This window comes from Anabrus simplex, chromosome 10 (genome assembly GCF_040414725.1).
Source record: "Anabrus simplex isolate iqAnaSimp1 chromosome 10, ASM4041472v1, whole genome shotgun sequence".
Taxonomy (NCBI): Eukaryota; Metazoa; Arthropoda; class Insecta; order Orthoptera; family Tettigoniidae; genus Anabrus; species Anabrus simplex.
In genome coordinates, this window is record NC_090274.1 from 51,957,472 (window position 1) to 51,978,491 (window position 21,020).

Below are 21,020 nucleotides of genomic sequence, written 5' to 3' on the forward strand. Positions count from 1 at the left end.
GAATGTCACCACCCAAAATTGATGCTGACATTTTTCTTACGTGTACCTCAACGTGTTTTCCAAGTTTCATTCCGATCAGAGACTTAACCATTGCATTGTTTTAAGGGGAAGTAAAACCAGACACCATTCCTTGTAATAAGACAAAAAAATTGAACAATGATGATATCAGTTAAAGAAAGGGAAGATCCTCAAACTGTATGAAAATTTTAGGATGTAGGACTCCCAAATTACATATCATTATTGCGGGAAGAAAGCAAGACTTCATGTAGGTAGGATGGATCAAGAAGTAATGTGAGGAGTCTGACACAAGTAAGTGCAAGCAATTCCATATTCAATTGGGAGCCACACGCCTCTTTTCAACAGTCACAAGGTAAAATTACTAAGAGGGGTGTACACTAGCAAATTATTACACAGAGGTGAGATTTCATTTCTCTATGCACATAATAGAAATTACAACAGTGTAAATTCACTGATCTTAAAACACAGTACAAATGAAAATGAAACAAAAAATCAGGTCAGCCAAATTCAGAGCCTGATAGTCCATTCTAATTCTTTGGCTATAATGTCAAACAAAAGCCAAAGGTTTCCATCTATTCAATTCAATATTACATTAGATACTTACAATGCCTTGGACTATTTCACATATTGCTTCATAAATTTTATCTGTAATTCATGTCTTGCCTTAACTTTTATTGATTTTGACTGATGATGATTTCTAGCAAGACCAAAATTAGTTTCATCAAATACTGTATAATCTCGAATACCACCCGCCAAGTGATGTAAAAATTATTTACGATTATTTACGATTCCATGCCATCAAAATCCACGAACACAGCACCTGAACTTCTGGGCGCTGAATACGACCAGCTGGCATCAGTGTGTGATTATCAGCCACCATCCATTCTGTATAGAGCTGTTTCAAGGCTGCTTTAAATGGACGGCTCACGCAGACATCCAGCGACTGCAGCATAGACGTCATCCCACCCGGAATGACTGCTTAGGTCGGTTTTCCCATCCCTGATATGTTTCTTCACAGCGTCTGTTGTGTGACTGCGGTAACTGTCAAGAACAAGCAAGCTCTTTTGTCCCAATAATGCATCAGGGTGACGTTGCCAGACACACTTTACCCAGTCTTCTACAAGTGAACTGTCCATCCAACCGGAGTTCTGAGATCTGACGATAACACCAGCGGGTAGATTTTTAGGAAGTGTCTTTCGCTTGAGAACAATATACGGTGGCAATATGGTTCCGTCGGTGAGAATACACAACATTACCATACACCGTTGTTTTTCATTAACACCTGTTCTAATGGTAACACTTTTCGCACCCTTAACATTCGCAGTCCTGTCCACTGGCATTTCAAAGTAGACTGGTGTCTGATCTGCATTGCCAATTTGGAAAAGCAAATACTGTATGCATTTTCTTTCCACAACCGAATTATGTGATGCTGAAACGACAATATCTTCTCATCGTAGGCACCAGGAAGATGCTGTGAAATTAAGGTATGCCTTCGTACGCTCAACCCATTTCTTTAATAAAAATTACAAACCCATCCTCGGCTTGCCTTAAACCCTTCCATTGAAAGTTCTTTTGCGATCTCTAATGCCTTTAGCTGACACATTTCGGTTGACACACCATATCCCAATTCCTGTCTTTCTGTCATATGTTTATAAAGTTTTTTTTAAATTTCTGGAAATTGTACACTCAGTCCACGAAAAGCTCTACGATTACCACTACATGTTAATAGCACATATTTCTTCTTTCTCCAATGGCGAATACACGACTCGTCAATATCGTATTTCCTACTGGCGGCACGATTTCCAACAATTTTGGCTTCCTGAACTACTTTCAGTTTCTCACTCGCAGTATTGTGGAATTCATGTTAATACTCTGAGAACGTGCGTGAGACTGACGCCAAGCGCGGAAGTAGTGTATACTGACAGCGGAGAGAGCATGGTTGCCAAGCCGCTCGGGCGGTGATGCCCAATTTACGTGCATTCGGGAAGATAAATTTCCCAAAATTTTAAATAAGGCCCACACCCAATTTTGGAAGCGATATTTTCGAGAAAACAGTGTGGTGGTACTCGAGATTATACGGTATATGTAACACTTTTAAGGTTACGATAAATAGTATAGAATAGGTGGAAGGAAACCCTTAGCATTTGTTTTACATTATATTCCTCTTCAATACGCAATAATATGAAATTTATTACCTATGATTCTTTAACTATGTAAACAAAAAGAAACACTGCCAAAAATATCATGTTACATGATTGTCCAGGTAATATTTAAAATGCTAAATGAGTAGGGATCAATTAATAAGAAAGCAGATACCTCATCGGAAAAAGATTCTTTGACCAAATTTATATCAACCCGCTCTGAACATGGATCAGAAACTGCAGCACATGGCTCTTCCTTTATATTCACTTGGTTGTCAGAAAATGGGACAGCACATTGCTCCTATAAGAAAGAAGAAAAGGAAAAGCAATCAGCACATTGTAATGTCTTCACAGCACCTCATCAAATACAGTTCTATGTACATAAAATGTATCTTGAGACAAGTTTCAAATTTGAGAAACATACCCGATTACAATACTCTATGCAAATACTAATTTAACAAACTAATGGTTAACATAGCAAATGCTGCAAAATAGCATGAAAGAAAGGTTTCAGATAATAAAATATAATACTAAAACCAATATTTTGGTGATAGTCTAATACCAGGAAGTCATCTTAATTTCTGTTTTAAAATGTTACCTCTGAATAAACTTAGATATAAATGAATCATTTTAATCACATAGGTATTTTTAAAAAAAGAAATGGGTGTTCTGTAAATGTTTAAAGAGATTTTCACCATAAAATGTTTACTCCTCATTCCATTCTCAGAAAATTCACAAGGTACAGCTACTAAGAGAGAACTACACTAGAGAACTACTACACAATCATAAGATTTAGTCTGTCTGTGAACATAGTATTTAAAAATCCTTTCAGCCAAATTCAGAAGCCCGATATTCCACCACAACTGTTGTAGACCACATTCTATATTGCAAAGGTAACTCCGAAACTAAGCCGCAGCTTGTATAGAAGGGCCGGCGTAAGGTTGCGCAAGACAGCTGCCCACAATGTTGGTCACACTACAATGGCGCACGAAGCGATGTTGCCGCTGCAACAACAGCTGATTGCACGACATGTGAGTTTTTAAAAACATGGAAGGAATGTTTTTAATGTCATCGTGATGATACACAATACAAATGAAATCTGCCGACAAAAATCAAACTTTCAACTCACCGATTATTTATCTCACAAAATGATATGGGGTAAATATACTAAAAGTTCTTATTATCACGATGTTAGAAAATACGGAAGAAATCGGCCGGCAGAATCTCACTTTAAATACATCAATAAATGTTAGAATAATATACACTGGTGCTAACACAAAATGTTTCAAGTAAAATCTATAAAATTATGGCGTATTTTATTACGTATTTTGGAGTATGTGTAACTGAAATCATCAAAACGCCATTCAGCATCCAACTGCGCCGATTATCGGACTGTGTCACGTATCAGAACTACAGTCTCCTGCGCCATCTGGGAGTGTCCAGTGAACTACAGAGTCACCAGCGGAATTATCGATCGAGTACGAGAATATTTTGATTTTGTTTTGTTCTTGGTAATTGTTTGAGACTTGTAGAAGACTTGTGTACCTGGTAGCAGAATTTTTTTTTTTTTTTTTTGCGATTTGCTTTACGTTGCACCGACACAGATATGTCTTATGGCGACAATGGGATGGGAAATGCCTAGGAATGGGAAGGAAGCGGCTGTGACCTTAATTAAGGTACAGCCCCAGCATTTGCCTGGTGTGAAAATGGGAAATCATGGAAAACCATCTTCAGGGCTGCCGACAGTCGGGGTCTAACCCACTATCTCCTGATTACTGGATACTGGCTGCACTTAAGCGACTGAAGCTATCAATAAGGAGAAAGAAGAGGCAAGATGATGAACATTTTCGACCCCGGTTGAGTTTGCCATCAACCGTCCACAAATTCTACTTGGATTGTGATTTGCTTGTAATTTATTTTAACATTGGAAAATTGTAAGTACAGTTCATGATCTCTGCATAACTGCCTGTTCCTACGGAAATATCTTCAGCATGCCAACGGCACTTCAATTTAGCGTAATTATGTAAAAGATTTAAATTGGGAAAATGTTTCAATTTACTGCAATCAAGTGAAATTATTTTGAGATCGCTCAGTAGCCGTTTATCTGACAACTTGTGATTTCAGTTTTAGCGGGAATCAGATTTCTTATGTACATTGTAAATTTTTAATTTCAAAACCTTTCTTTTAACACCAAGTTAAGTGTTATTTTATGGATCACTGACAAAAATCGGTAAGTTGGAGTTGTTTGGATGATGACAATTAATAAGAATTTGGAAGCCATCTTTTTATCATGTCACACGACTCCTTTCTATGGGTGACAGTCATAAACAAATGTGTGTTTCTTGTTGTTGACGGAAAACAGATGATTGCTGGTGATTGTATCATGTTGGTTCGGTTTGACGAAATGTATTGTGCTCTGATTTAAGTTGATCTCGACTGTATTCTAACCCCTAAATTGAAATACGTCCTCCCTTTTCTTGTGATTTAATTTTAGTGAGTATTTTCTTCTAATTTCACCTAAAACTTGGTAACATTAATTTACAGTTCGGTTATTTCACTGAATTCATACTAGAAGTGTCGGAGAAACAAGTCTCAACTTACTGTTAGTTAATTCACTGCTACTCAACTAATTTCATGATTGATAATTTTTTGGTTTTCAAGGATTGTGATCCAAAAGGTTGTTTTCTATATTTTCAAAGGGTCGACCAAACTTATATTATCATTTCTTTTAAAGTCATAATCATTTTTCTCTATTTGTTTAATCATTGTATAGTAAGTCCAAATATTAATATTGTTCATTTGGATTGAAATCCTGATTCATTAAATCTATTTTAAATTTTAATCGATCTTTTCCTTTATAGTCGGTACATTCTCTTGTTTTGATTCACACAGGCTCTACGCCCAGTTCTTTGTTTTTGTTGCTCCTTTTTTGGACCTATGAGGTAAGTAACTCGTCTCTGTTGTTTACTTGAACGGTCCAGTGTTGTCCAACTGCTATCATTCGGGAAAATTCTGAAGACACCACGGTAGAGTTTGGCCTTATACTGTGGTGTTGTAACAGTAATATACAAAAATTTAGAAACCTTATTTTCATACCTGATTCACAAAGGTAGAAGCTCGATACCCTCCAGATCACTGCCATCACTACCGTCGCCTTCGTTGTCATTGTCAGCATCGCCTAGGCAGATCATCAACTCCTGACAGTCACTGATGTCATGTATTGCCATTGCCGAGTTAATGAATGTTGTGACATGGTTAACTATCTTCATCCACAAAGCCGTATCCATTCGAGCAATACTCTCCCAGAACAGTCCTTCTGCTTCAGTAATTGTAAAGGACTTGTTATTAGTGCATACGTAATGTTTTACTGCACCCCATACCGTACCAACTCATTGAGGTTGAAGTGACACTGATACGGCAACAACCTAATAACCTCGTGCCCTTGTTCTTTCGCTACCTCGTTGACTAATTTAGTCATACACATATGTGTTACGATATTTCTCTACTGCAGCCATTCCACTAACAGTTCTTTACGGGCGCTTGAAGTACGGGTCTTATTCATTATTGCAGAGTGATAAGGTACATTGTCCATAATAATGACAGAAGGGACTATGAGCTGTAATCATCGTACCGTGTCTTTGTATTGCATCAACCTGGAAAGAATTAATTCCTATTACTTCTGTTCTTGGAGGCGAACACCGCTCTGAATAACAGTACGCTTTGAAAGCCCTAGTGTTTGACATATGCGTTCCACAACATGATCTGCAGGAACAGAGAGACGGCTATACAAGCATACGAATTTCCTCTCCCTCTTGTAAAACTCGCGAGTTCTCCACACTAATTCTAATGCCTGACTATTAAGGCACACTCCGCAGTGCAAAGAATGATCACTTAGCGCTTGATGACTATGTTGTTGTTTCCGAGACATCGCACTGCATTTGTTAAAATAAAATTTCACAATTATCTCACAATGAAAACAAAACTTTCATAAACGCACAAATCACACCTGACCACGTGCTAGCGGCGACAGACAAATCAGCAACACTTCAATATAGTAGTCAAGCTAGTTATAGATGGCACCACTATACTACCCATATCGCCAACAATCAACTGAAAATAGTTCGTATTTATTTTGTGGCTCGCTTAAACCTTATCAAAGAATTTAAAATGCTCATATTTGTGTAAGCAAATAAAATATTATAAGAAGTACAGTGGAACCTCGATTCTCCATTTTCGGAGGGACCACGGAGAAAAATCGTACAACACGGGAAAACGGAAAATACGGGAACGAATGAGCCATCAACAATTTGGCTAGACATCACAAAAATGAAAAATGTATACTTATAATCTTACAAACGCCCCTAAACCAAACCAGACTACATCCCCAATGGGCCTTCCGCCTACCAAGCGACTGCCCTCGGTCCAAAGGGTTGCAGATTACGACGTGACGCATTGTCAGTGTGACGAATTCTCTCAGCCATTATTCCCGGCACTCTAGACCGGGGTAGCCATATCACCATTAAATAGCTCGCCAATTAAAGGTACCATAATCGTAGAATGACTGAACCTGGAACCAGCCCTCATATCCGGGTAAAAATGCCCGGCCTGGCCAGTAATCGAACTCGGGCCCTCCGGATGAGAGGCAGGCAAGTTAGACCACTGGGCTGGCTTCAAACGTTTATTACCGGTACGCAAGTTAAAAATCTCGAAACTACATTCAATTTTACCGGGAAAACTTCGTCAGTTTCCTCTGAAAAATTCGTCATATTCCTTTGAAAACTTCTTTCAGTTCAGCAACTTTGATCAGCCAAACTCTTCGTAAAATATAATACCCTTAACGCCAAGCCAAACAACAATTGATCACAAGTAGTTTTTCATTCTCTAATCTAATAAAATAAAGTACATTAGATACAAAAGCGTCCAACATGATGGCAAAATCATTTTTTTCTTAATCTTCCATTGTAATTTGGTCACCGTATGCCATAGTCAGTTTAAGGAAATCTTGTACGGCATAAATTAGGCCTACATCGAATTTTCAAGGTTATGCTGAACTCGAGAATATGGTTTCGAAAGTATCAATCCTCGCATTCTCGAATACATTATATTAAGTTCTGCCCATCACTAATCACAATCAAACTGGAAAGAGAAAAAATATCATTAACACTTCCGAAATTACGATTATTCACGACCTTGAGCTCAGCTGGAAAGCGCGCTCGCTGTACAAGTGGGTACGAGTGCGAAATGATACACAATTTTTAAATGTAATGTGCGCAAATAAAATGACTGCAGCTTTTATAACATTTTAACACAGTCTTATATATATTTTTTTTTTGCTAGGGGGCTTTACGTCGCACCGACACAGATAGGTCTTATGGCGACGATGGGATAGGAAAGGCTTAGGAGTTGGAAGGAAGTGGCCGTGGCCTTAATTAAGGTACAGCCCCAGCATTTGCCTGGTGTGAAAATGGGAAACCACGGAAAACCATTTTCAGGGCTGACGACAGTGGGATTCGAACCTACTATCTCCCGGATACAAGCTCACAGCCGCGCGCCTCTACGCGCACGGCCAACTCGCCCGGTCAGTCTTATATTAGGACAACACAGTAAGAGGCAATCCCAAAACCTTCCATGGCTTCATGTATGCAAGGTGCAACATCAGTTCTGGTCCTGATAACACAATCGTATACGATAATATTAAAATACTGAATGTGTGTTATGAAGGAGCAGTTTCAATTCCTGCCTGAAAGCCCAGTGACTAAACAGTGTCCTGAGGGAAATGCCGAAAACCTGTTCGGCGATACACTCGAAAAAAGTTAAAAATAAACCTCTAACCATGGACACAATGTAGACGTTTTACGAACATTTGACGAAACTCGTTCCGTCTTCAAACAGAGCTGTCAAAATGTGCTCTGTCTCCTTCCAATTGTCGTGGGCACTCTCTGCTTTATGATTTCTGAGGATTCTCTAAAAATACTGCCCGAATGCGATGCTCAGATGATCCCTTATGGAAGTTCACCTGTTCACCTTTTTCAGTACAGTACTCCTTCAAATTATTGCAATGACGGGACGTCAACACCAAGATCCTTAAGTATGCTGTAGCCATCCTTTCGTAATATACAGTTTCTTGAAAAACGTGTGATCGAGGATTTAGCGTTGATGGGACTGAAATTTCTGGACGGTTGATCTGGGAAATTGTTTCTTCGAGGAACGGATAATGCGGGATTTTTACGTGATTTAATTAGGATGCTCACGGGACCACGTAATTTGAACGAATAATACAGGAAAACGTAGTTTCCAGAAACGCATAATCAAGGTTCTACTGTATACGGAATTAAATATGAATTAACATGAATAAAATGTGTAACTGTATCTGACATAAAAAGTAGTAGATTGTTGATTCTGATTGACGGGTGACGCTCTTCATTTTCATTTTCAGTGGTGCCAACATGACTTACAACTGTCAAGTGCAACCTTGTGCCAGTCCACCTATAGTAAATTTCTGCCCTGCTAAAAAAAAAAAAAAAAAAAAAAAAAAAAAAAAATGACAGGCAAAGGCCTGAGGGCTATAACGGTGTTAATGGTAATAGCAGCTGCAACAGAGATCATAGCAGAAGACACTGAAACTACCCCAACTGCCACATTGGTACATACCCAGACACCATGGTAACCAGTAAAAGAACTCTGAACTGCCAGAAGAAAATACACACATGCATCCATAATATGATACAGATGTTGATTCCCATAGGTGTGCTGTTTACCAACCGATGAGCCCAAGTTGGACCACTGGGGCAAAACACAGGCAACCGGGAATGAGTTAGCTGAAAAATTTATTATGTCCAATAACGGACCAACTATATTGGTATAATAAATTTACTCATTCCGGACGAATATTTCAGGTTGCCTATGGGAATCAACATCTGTATCATCTGATGGGCAGGCAGGCATCAATTTTTGAAAATGAGACGAAGTCCCTCATAGTGCATTGGCACTGCCGGTGGCTCCAAGTAGCCTACGCAGTGGCCTCCAAAGGGTCCTTCGTCGTACAGTCCGAAGAAACCCATACACTGAAATCCGACATGGCGTTTAATAGATGTTTGAAAACGTGTTTGTGACAGGTGGACGGAGTGGTATTGGTGGGGTTTCACTTCTGGACTTTGATCTCCTGCAGTGGTAATGAATTGTGGTTCAGCGCTTTAGTGTTTCTCTGGACGTTCATACCGACAGACAGTACTCATTTCCTCCAGCTGAATACCATCTTTATCTACGGGGCAAACTCAGCGGTACAGTGCAGTGAACTTATAGCAACATCATGTACCCCACCATAACAACCACACCACTTCAGGTGCCATCCAATCAGCTGCAGAGCTTGCTCCATTGCATATCACACGGCTATCTTGCCTTCACATGCTGCTCCAAACTATCAGGCCCGGTTCCTACCTGTGAACCTGGCTCTCCAGTGGGATGACGCTTGAACACCGTCTAAACGAACAGCTTCACCACTCTCTGCTGAAGGGGAAACAGCCCCCTAATGTCGTGCTGTGGCCCCATCATTACTACCTTCTGACCCCATGACCGGGGTGCAACCAACTTCTTATTCTCCAGGACCAACCTGCCCTATCCGACCTCCCCATCACCAGAACTCGCCGAACCATCACCAACCTCCGCTCCCTTCAGCCACCCGCTACTGGCACTCATATGTTTCTCCTGCTCAATCCCACCTCAGATTTTCGTTCCCCAGCCCAGATATTCAAAACCTTACTCCGCTTCAACATGAGACATGAAGAGATTGCTGACATTCGATCTACTTCTACAGGGATGCTCATCAAACTCAACGGAGAAGCCGCTGCTCAGAGACTCACTCAAACGATAGGTGTAGCTCACTTAGGGTCATCAGTACCTTTTAAACCCCTCCCCACCCCAACCTTTGAACCACTGTCCCCACCCTCCCCTGCCACAGTTTAGTCAACTGCGTGATCCGTGGGGTGGACCCGGCCATCTCCGATGACAATATTCTCAATGAGCTTCATGTGGAAGGCGTTCCAATTCAGAAGGCCTTTCGTATCTTTAATTCCTCCGGGCCCACTTTCATGGGTCGCATCTTCTTGCCTGCTGTCGAGGACATGGATCGTGTCATTGCCAGTGGAGTTTCTATTTTTTGGCGTCATCATAGGGTGGAATCCTCTAAAGCCCTCCCCCTCAGCACATCCTATGTGACCGGTGTCTCGCTTACAATCAGCACCCCACGGCGCGATACACTACTGAACAACCAGCCTGCGCTCACTGTCCCCAATGTCATCAAATCTCCAAATGCCCTTATCTTCAACTTCCCCCCAAATGTCATACCTGCGGGGACACTCACCCCACATATTCTCACAAATGTAAGGCCCGCCCATCCCCTCCCGCCCCCATCCGTACGATAGATTACCCCACTGGCTCCAACCGCTCTCTCTTTCCACCACCTACCATAGAGGACCTAATCTGCTTCCTTACCATATCCCTACTCAATATCCACCCCTTTCAACATTCCTTCGTCCTCGAACAAATCCACGCAGCTGCCAATCAAACTTTAAACTTGCATTACCAAACCTCCCACTCAGGTCTGAACACACACTACACCTTCACCCCTCTCAAGACCTTGGTTTAGTTCCCCATAATAGCCGGCCCCTGTACTATCCTGCCCACTCGCCTCCACTCCCACTCTAGGATGACGACCTCTATACCTGGACAGGACACCCTTTCTTAACTTCCATACCCACCTAGTGTGGCAGTCACCCAAGATACCTCAACTACTGTGACACAATCTGTCCCTTGGATACATCACTCCTATCAACAGGGAACAATTTAATTTTAGATTACATCCCATTGTGATGTTCAAGTCTTATAGCAATGTACATTCAGTCCAACTTCACACTCCTCTTCGATACTCAATTACGTACTGATCACCTTAGGTGAAGGATCACCTGTATTAATCTGAGAAATTTGCAATACTATAACTATGTGACTGCACTGATATAGAAGCTAGCAACTCCAGAAAAATCAAATGCTGAATAAATGATGTATATCCAAACCTCAATTTCCATCGTATATAATAATGTCACCCCTATAACTGTATATATCTTATAGTGTCACTATGAAAACAAAGGTATGATAGAAATGCAAATAGTCTTTCAAGTTTAAGAACATGTCAAAAAAAGTTAGGTTGGTCAAGAGATATAGATGCGAGCTGAAGAGAAGACTAGCGAGACGTGAGGTGGGACATGGGGGAGCAGCTTCTCTCTCTGTCGTCTCGGCTATGGCTCTTCCTAAAAGTATCGTCAGCCAGCAGCCAGTCTCCCTCTGATGATACAAGTGGCCAGTCGAACAGTTTGGTAGTGTTGATCTTGTCTGTGTGTTGTAAGTGTTGAACAGCAATTTATATATTGAGGCTTACATAACTGTGTTATAAAACATTTATGTTATTATAGTGCTACTTTGTATTACTATTATGGAACCCTACCAGAAGAAAGGAAAGACTATCCACAGCGAAGCTAGGGAGCTTATCAGACATGTTATCCAAGAATGTGATGAAGAGGCACGAGAAGGGCAACTGAAACACTTACTGAGGCAAACTAATTTGCGTGTACCTAATTACACAGGCATTTCAGTCAGCACAGTGAGTAGAATTCGCAAGGAAAGTACAGCAGCTTGGGATACATCACTATCAACACCAGGGAAGGATCGCCCACAGCCCGAAGAAAGAAAAGTGCAGTGTGATGGGTTTAATAGAGGGGTAATAAGAGAAGTAATTCAAGACTTTTATGTAGTCCAGAAGAAAGTGCCTACCTGCCCCAAGCTTTTGAGTGCCATCAAGGAGAAAATCGAATTTCCATGGGGCGTTCATAAATTGAGGTGAATTTTAAGATTTATGGGATTTAAATGGAAGTGTGTCAGAATTTCAGAAAAATTTTGGTGGAATGCCCAAACATTGTCAGTTGGCACTGTAGGTATTTAAGAGCTATGCGGCGTTACAGAAGAGATAATCATTCCATTGTTTATATAGATGAAAAATGGGTAGAAAATAATTTAACATTTAATAAGTGTTGGCAAAATGACAATCAACCTGGTGTTATGACCAACAGAAGCTCATCGAACCACTTAATAATTGTACACGTGGGATGTGAAGATGGGTTCCTGGAAGGAGCATGGCTTATTTTTAAGGCCGGGAAATCGTCAGGAGATTAACATGGCCAGATGAACGCAGAGAATTTTGAGAAGTGGATTCGTGATAAGCTGTTGCCTAACAACCCTAAGAACAGCATTATAGTGTTAGATAATGCTTCGTATCATTGTGTGCAATAGAACAAACCCCCCCACGAAGTATGCTGTTACGAAGGAAATGAAAAGCTGGCTAGAAAGGAACAATGTGCCATACAGTGAGGACATGAGAAAACTGGAATTCTTTCATTTGACTGAAATTAATAAAGGTCCCGAGAAAATCTTCCAGATTGATGAGCTTTTAAGGTCGCATGGGCATGACGTAATTCGTTTGCCACCTTACATGTGCGAGTTTAATGCCATTGTACTGGCTTAGTCAAAGGCAAAGAGGATTGTACGGGAAAGCAATGTTACCGGGGACAGATCCATGACAAAGCTCGAAGCCATAACGAACTTCAATTTCTTCTATTAGGAAAGCAGACTGGGAAGGATATTGTTCCCATGTTTGTAACAGGAGTATTGGCAGAACGATGGACTGATGAAAGACGCGCTCGAAGAATTCATCATATCTCTGGATAGTGACTCGAATGAATCAAGTGATGACCAGTTTTCCTCGTCTGAATCCGCACTTGCTCATCCCCTAACAGACAGTCAATAACCCATCGAAGATGCTCTTCAAACACTTCTTCTTAGAGTTTCTGGTAATCCGTTCGTGTAGAAACGTAACTTTAAGTCCATCTCCACCTTAGGAAATACTGTTTTTAATGCTACTTTAATTCATTATTTTGTGTATCATCAAGAAAAGTGACACAGGGACACAAGGATTGATGAAGCTAATTAGGCCTACAGACTATTGTTTTAAATGTTATTTTATTTCATAGTTTTGTGTATCATCCAGAAAAGTATTATAGGGACACAAGGATTGATGAAGCTAATTTAGGCCTACAGTCTATTGTTTTAAATGTTATTTTATTTCATAGTTTTGTGTGACATAGGGACACAAGGATTGATGAAGCTAATTTAGCCCTACAGTCCATTGTTTTAAATGTTATTTTATTTCATAATTTTGTGTATCATCAAGAATAGTGACATAGGGACACAAGGATAGATGAAGCTAATTTAGGTCTACAGATTATTGTTTTAAATGTTATTTTATTTCATAGTTTTGTGTGACATAGGGACACAAGGATAGATGAAGCAAATTTAGGCCTACAGACTATTATTTTAAATGTTATTTTATTTCATGGTTTTGTGTATCATCAAGAATAGTGACATAGGGACACAAGGATTGATGAAGCTAATTTAGACCTACAGTCCATTGTTTTAAATGTTATTTTATTTCATGGTTTTGTTTATCAGCAAGAAAAGTGACAGAGGGACACGAGGATAGATGAAGCTAATTTAGGCCTACAGTCTATTATTTTAAATGTTATTTTATAATTTTGTGTATCATCAAAAAAAGTAGGGACACAAGGATAGATGAAGCTAGTTTAGGCCTACAGTCTATTGTTTTTCTTTTTCTTTCTTGTTTAGGCCTACTGAGGTCCACGGGGCTTGTATCTACTCTTTGGTAAAGTTGTTGCTTTCTTCTTCTTCTTCTTCCAATACTCCTTCATTTGCTGACTATGAGCCAGCTTTCTCCCCTAATTTATTTAGTCCTACAGTCTATTGTTTTAAATGTTACTTTATTTCATAGTTTTGTGTATCACCAAGAAAAGTGACATAGGGACACAAGGATTGATGAATATAATTAGGCCTACAGTATTTTTAAATATTTTGTGATTAAATAATTTTCTATCAAATTGAGTTTTTCAGTAAACTAACTCATTGAATAATGAATGAATTCCCTCCTCTCTCACCCATTTCAGACAGTACAGCACTGGCTTTCTGAGCTTACAATAAGTCTGTGGGTTTGATCTCGGCTAAGAGCAATGGTATTTGAAGGTGCTGAACTACGTCAACGTCGTGTCGACAGCTTTAACGACACCTAAAATAACCCTTGCGGCACAGAATTCGTGACGGATAAGCGGGAACATTGTTATACAGAATAGTAGAATAGAATACTCCCATCCCCGAGTTCCAGATCGCCTGGAACTGGGGACAAAGTATTTACTGCTATTTTTTATATGAATGCTGTTCTTGTATCTATTACTACATTAAACATTATACTCCTAATCACTATTTACACCGAATCTCTAAATTGCAGTTTAAAAATTTTATTTCTTTTTATTTCTTTTTGTCCTAGACATTAACAGGGTTATATTGTGTAGGACAACATGTATCTTACCGGTACTCCTATTATTAATTAGTGTAAATTTTTTAAGAGTCCAAACAGATTTCTCCCTAACTTACAATAGACGTATATTAACTGAATGGCTGAATGAGTGAATGATTGCATGTCTGGATGAATTACATGATTGGATCGTAATCATAAAATTCTTATACATGCACATATTCAATCTAGTTCATTATTATTATATTCTTCACTTAACGAACACGCTGGGACATGTATGTGAGAGAGAATGCATTCGTAACTCGGCACACTGACAAACAAAATTGATCTGCCTGTAGCTCACTTCATGAAACTACATTTGCAATATAGGAAATAAATGTCGTCTTCTTCTAGTAATGTAACCGTCATCGGACGTTGGCGATCATTTTGTAAAATTATGTAAAAAGTATCTTAATAATTAATACAGTATATATATTAAAATAATAACAGAAGCTCTTTCGATTTGCACTTTGAGGATGGACTCTGCCCGTGATAAAATCTAATGTTGAAGATGGCATAAATTCCCAGTGTCAGTGGAAAATAAGCTAGATTACTATTAGCTGAAAACTGCCTTGTCTTAATATTTCGCTGGTCAGGTGTAGTTCATTAAGAGATGAGTAATGTTTCCCACCTGTGATATAGAAAAATACATCGAGTGCCTTGCAGGAAGAGACCGCATGAGGACACTGCAACTGCGAGGGCGAACGTTTTCAGAAATGCAAGTACATACACCAGCTTGGTGACGTGAAGGCAGGGACGAGAGGAGAAGCGTGGGCTAACGTATTCCCGGCCACATTCCTAGCGAAACTCTTCTCTTGAGCTCCCATCTATACCACTGTTGTAAAATTTTCTGTTTATATGTACTTACTATTGTAAACCCCTTGATGTAATAAAGTAATTCGCCCATAGGCTGAAACAATCCCTCCCATCACCTTCTTACTTCATATCCTTAACCCCTTTCCTCAATCCTTCACTTCCTCTTCAACCCGCCCGCATATCTTGGCCAGAGAGAGGGCGCGACCCTCTAAGTGGCCCGCCCCACTCCTTCAGGGTGGGGAATGAAAATTTTCATACATAGATAGATAGCCTCCAAGGTACGCACTAGCCATGCGTCTTGGTATGTGTGCTGTTTACCAACTAATGAACCCAACTTGGCACACTGAGGTGAAACACTGGCAACCGGGAATGAGTTAGTTGGAAAATTTATGTCCAGTAACGGACCAGCTATATTGGTATTATAAATTTACTCATTCGGGACAAATATTTAAGGTTCCCTATGGAAATCAACATCTATATCACCTGATGGTTAGGCAGGCATCAAATTTTGAAAATGAGACAAAGTCTCTCATAGTGCATTGGCACTGCCAGTGGCTCCAAATAGCCTATGCAGTGGCCTCCGCGATATGCACTAGCCATGCACTTTCATAGGTGTGCTATTGACCAATATTGATGAGCCCTACTTGGCTCACTGGGACGAAATGTTGGCAAAAGGGAATGAGTTAGCCAGAAAATAAATAATGTCAAATAACGGACCAAGTATATTGGTATTATAAACTTAATCATTTGGGACAAATATTTCAGGTTCCCAATGGGAATCAACATCTGTATCATCTGATGGCTAGGCAGGCATCAATTATTAAAAATGAGACAAAGTCTCTCATAGTACACTGACACTGTGGGTGGGTCAAAGTAGTCTACACAGTGGCCTCCACAGTATGCACTAGCCATGGGTCTTCGCAGATGTGCTGTTTACCAACTGACGAGCCCAACTTGGCACACTGGGGCGAAACGCTGGCAACCGGGAATGAGTTAGCAGGGAAATTTATAATGTCCAATAATGGACCAATTATATTGGTATACATACATAATGCGTCATTATAGACCGTTATGCCTTTCAGCGTTCATTCTAAAAGCCTCTGTGAATTTACTAAACGTTGCTATAATCCTCTATCTGCAACTAGTACTGTGGCTACATTTAGTTCTATACCTCTTATCTTTAAATCCTTAGAAACCGAGTTTAACCATCGTTGTCTTGATCTCCCTCTACTTCTCTTACCCTCCATAGCAGAGTCCATTATTCCCCTACATAACCTATCCTCCTCCATCTGCCTCACAAGACCCCACAACTGAAGCCGGTTTATGCGTAGAACTTCATCCATCGAGTTTATTTATAACTTAGACTTTATCTCTGCATTCTGAGTACCTTCCTGCCATTGTTCCCATCTGTTTGTACCAGCAATCATTTAGGTTACATTCATAAATAAGATATCCTGACCCCACCCAGCTTTCACGCCCATAAAGCAAAGTTGGTCTGAAGGCAGACCAATGTAAAGGTAGTTTTGCCCAGGAGATGACTTCGTTCTTACACAATATTGTTGATCGCAACTGCTAGCTCAGTGCATTAGCTTTCCTGCACCTTTGTTCAATCTCACTTACTATACTATCGTCCTGCGAGAACACACATCCTAAATACTTGAAATTATCTACCTGTTCCAGCTTTGTATCACCAATTTGACACTCAGTTCTCTTGAATTTCTTACCTACTGACATCAATTTAGTCTCTGAAACGCAAATTGTCATACCATACTCACTGCACCTGCCTCCGTCGCTCAGGTGGCAGCCTCTCACCGTTGGGTTCGATGCTTCAAATTCCAGTCACTCCATGTGAGACTTGTGCTGGACAAAGCAGAGACAGGACAGGTTTTTCTCCAGGTATTCCAGTTTTCCCTGTCCTCTATCATTCCAGCAAAACTCTCCAATATCATTTCATTTAATTTGTCATTCATTAATAATTGCCCCAGAGGAGTGTGACAGGCTTCGGCAGCCGGCACAATTCCTAACCTCACCGCTAGATGGGGGCTTCATTCATTCCATTCCTGACCCGGTCGAATGACTGGAAACAGACTGTGGATTTTAACTGATTGCACCTATTTTGAAGTTCCAAGACTGCAGGCTTTTGGCACAATCTGCCATTAAGACCAAGTCGTCAGCATAGGCCAGACTGCTTACTGCATTTCCACCTAACTGAATCCCTCCCTGCCACTTTATACCTATCAGTAGATGATCCATGTACACTACGAACAATAAAGATGAAAGAATACAGCCTTGTCTAACCTCTGTATGTACGCTGAACCAAGAACTCATTCTACCATCAATTCTCACTGAAGCCCAATTGTCAACATAAATATCTTTGATTGATTTTAATAATCTACCCTTAATACAATAGTCCCCCAGTATGACAAACATCTTTACCCTGAGTACCCTGTCATATGCTTTCTCTAGATCTACGAAACATAAACACTACTGTCTATTCCTCTCGTAACATTTTTCAATAACCTGACGCATTCTGAAAATCTGATCCTGACAGCCCGTCTGTGGTCTGAAATCATACTGGTTTTCATCCAATTTTCTCTCAACCAATGATCGCATCCTCCCTTCCACGATGCCAGTGAAGACTTTGCCTGGTGTCCTAATCAATTGGATACCTCGATAGTTGTTGCAATCCTTCCTGTTCCCTTGCTTACAGACAGGTGCAATTACTGCTTTTGTCCAGTCTGAAGATATCTTACCAATATTCCATGCTGATCTTACTAATCTATCAAGCCATTTCATACCTGCCTTCCCTCTATACTTCATGTCTAATTTCATCTATTTCTGCTGATTTATCCTTTCCACTTCCTCAAGCGAAATTTCAGCGACGTCATTTTCCTCCTCCCTATTGGGCTTGGATGTTCACGATACCATCAGGGAAATTTCCTTTTATGCTGAGAAGATTTTCAAAATATTCCCTCTACCTGTCCAGTGATTCCCTGGGATCTATTATGAGTTCACCTGAATTACCCAAAACACAGTTCATTTCCCTTTTCCCTCCCTTCCTAAAATTCATTATTACTGTCAAGAAAGCTTTTCCCGCTGCTTGACGTCGCCTTTCCAGGTTATTACCAAAATCTTCCCACAACTTCTTCTTGGATTCAAGAACTATTTGTTTCGCTTTTATTCTTTCATCTACCTACTATTCCCTATCTACATCAGCACATGTTTGGAGCCATTTCTCATAAGCCTTCCCTTTACATTTACAAGCTGCTCTCACTTCATCATTCCACTAAAATGTTTGCTTGTTGCTTAAAGGGGTCTAACAGTGAAGGTCATCAGCCCACCAAAATGTTTACTTTTTCCCATCTTTGCACACAGTTGTTCCTAGGCAGTGCTTTACTGTTTCTACTACAGCATCCCTATATGCCACCCATTCTCTTTCTATATCCTGAACCTGCTTACTGTCCACTGTTCAGAACTTCTCACAAATCATATACATTTATTTTTGTCTAATTTCCTCGTCCTGGAGATTTTGTACCCATATTCAATTGCAGACAGATTTCACTTTTCATATCCTAGGTCTAGAGATACTTGGTTCACTACAGATCAGAAGAAAAAACAGAAAACCCACACATTCCTAACATATTTCCTGAATTTTAAGTCAGTTAAGGTATAGTCTATTATGGATCTGGTACCCCTACGCTCCCATTTGTTGAGATGAATAGCTTGAAGAATGTATTTCTAACTGCTAAACCCATACTAGCACAAAAGTCCAGCAAATGATTCTCATTCCTATTAGCTTCCATATCGACCCCACATTTACCAATCACCCTTTTATATCCTTCAGTTCTATTTCCAACTCTCACATTGAAATCACCCATTAGCACTATCCTTGCTGTTGACCCTGACTATGACGTAATTCAAAGCTTCATAAAACTCATCAACGTCGTCCCTATCTGCACCCTCGCATGATGAATACACTGAGACAATTCTTATCCTAATTCCTCCAACTGCCAAATCTAACCACATCATTCGCTCATTTACGTGCCTAACAGAAACTATGTTGCGTGCAATAGTATTCTTGACGAACAGTCCTACACCACACTCTGCCCTTCCCTATTAACACCCATCAAGTACACTTTATAATCTCCTATCTCTTCCTCGTTATCTCCCCTTACCCGAATATCACTTACTCCTACCACATCCAGATGCATTCTCTTTGCTATCTCAGCCAGTTCTACTTTCTTTCTTCCATAAGCCCTATTCATATTGCTAGCTCCCAATCAAATTCCACTTCATTCGCCAAGTTCTTTCCAAGAGTCCCTCGTCTGTCAAATGAGAATGGGACTCCATTACACCCACAGGTCCGAGGCTTGCTTAAAATCCTGAGCTTGGTAAATTCTGTGAAGCAGGATGCTGCCCTATTCACATGTAGACCAAGTGAGGATATTTTCTCTAAAGGGTTAAGGACCATGGTGGATTTTATAGTTCTACCTGCCTGAGCACAAGGAGGGCCATGACTCAGAATATGTCCAAGATGCCGACTCCCACTTCGTAGCAACTGGTATCCCAACACTCAGGACCCCTTACTAGGCCACCCAGTTATTGCCCATGGTTCACGAACTAGGATGTGACTACAGTAACCCAACCATGAACCAGAAGAAAATAATGTAGGAAAATCAGCTTCTATAAAAACTATTTTAATGACCTTCAGAGAGTATGCATTAAAAGGTTGGGAGTGTTCATTTAAACCTGTTAGGGTGTTCTCCCACAATACACATAAAAATGTTGCAATGTTAGTTAGTGGAAGAAAGTGTTGAGGTTCTCGACTACCTATCCTCGCCCTGATACATCAACTAGTGACTTCTATTTTCTTGGGCCTCCCAATAAGTTTCAGAATAAAAAATGCTTCAACACTGATTAACTCAACACTATGGTTCTGGAATGGTTCAAACAAAAACATCATCTTTCCTGTTTTGGATGTTACTGAACACTTAGTGATATAGTGTGATGCATGTCAGAACAAAAACGGTCAACCGGACACAAAATGGGATAAGAAAGCACAACGTTTCAATTTCTTGTCGGATGCTCCATTGAATTAAGCTATGTTGGCCGGTGTCATATTTCATATTTTCCCACACAAGGCCCCTGTTCAGCACAGCAGGCGAGGTAATAGTCCTCCTCCCGAGTTGTATTCCCTGATCCAAAGTCTCATGCTCTAGAACACTGCCCTTGAGAAGCTAGAGGTGCAATCCTTGACCAAGTCTTAGGGAAAAACCAACCCAGGAGGGTAAACGGGCTAAGAAATTAGGAAAGGACATGACCAAATGAAGTGAAAGTTTATTTCGAGTACAATGGAAAGGACATGAGTCCACAACTGTGGCGCAGTGGTTATTGTGATTAGCTGCAACCCCTGAACGTCAGCGTTTGATTTCCGTCTTTGCTACAAAATTTAAAATGTGGTATGAGAGCTGGAATGGGGTCCACTCAGCCTCGGGAGGTCAACTGAGTGTAGGAAATTTGATCCCCACCTCAACCATACTCGAAGTGGTCTTCTGTGGTTTCCCCACTTCTCCTCCAGG

At 40.3% G+C, this 21,020-nt stretch overlaps 1 protein-coding gene across 1 annotated transcript in view; it reads right to left on the reverse strand.

The window, feature by feature from the left end:
* LOC136882038 (zinc finger protein 235) overlaps positions 1–21,020 on the reverse strand; it is a 71,121-nt gene that overhangs the window by 39,098 nt on the left and 11,003 nt on the right. Inside the window, exon 4 of the mRNA XM_067154539.2 lies at positions 2,335–2,460. Within this exon, the coding sequence (XP_067010640.2) occupies positions 2,335–2,460 (126 nt within the window). The remainder of the gene's footprint in view (positions 1–2,334; positions 2,461–21,020) is intronic.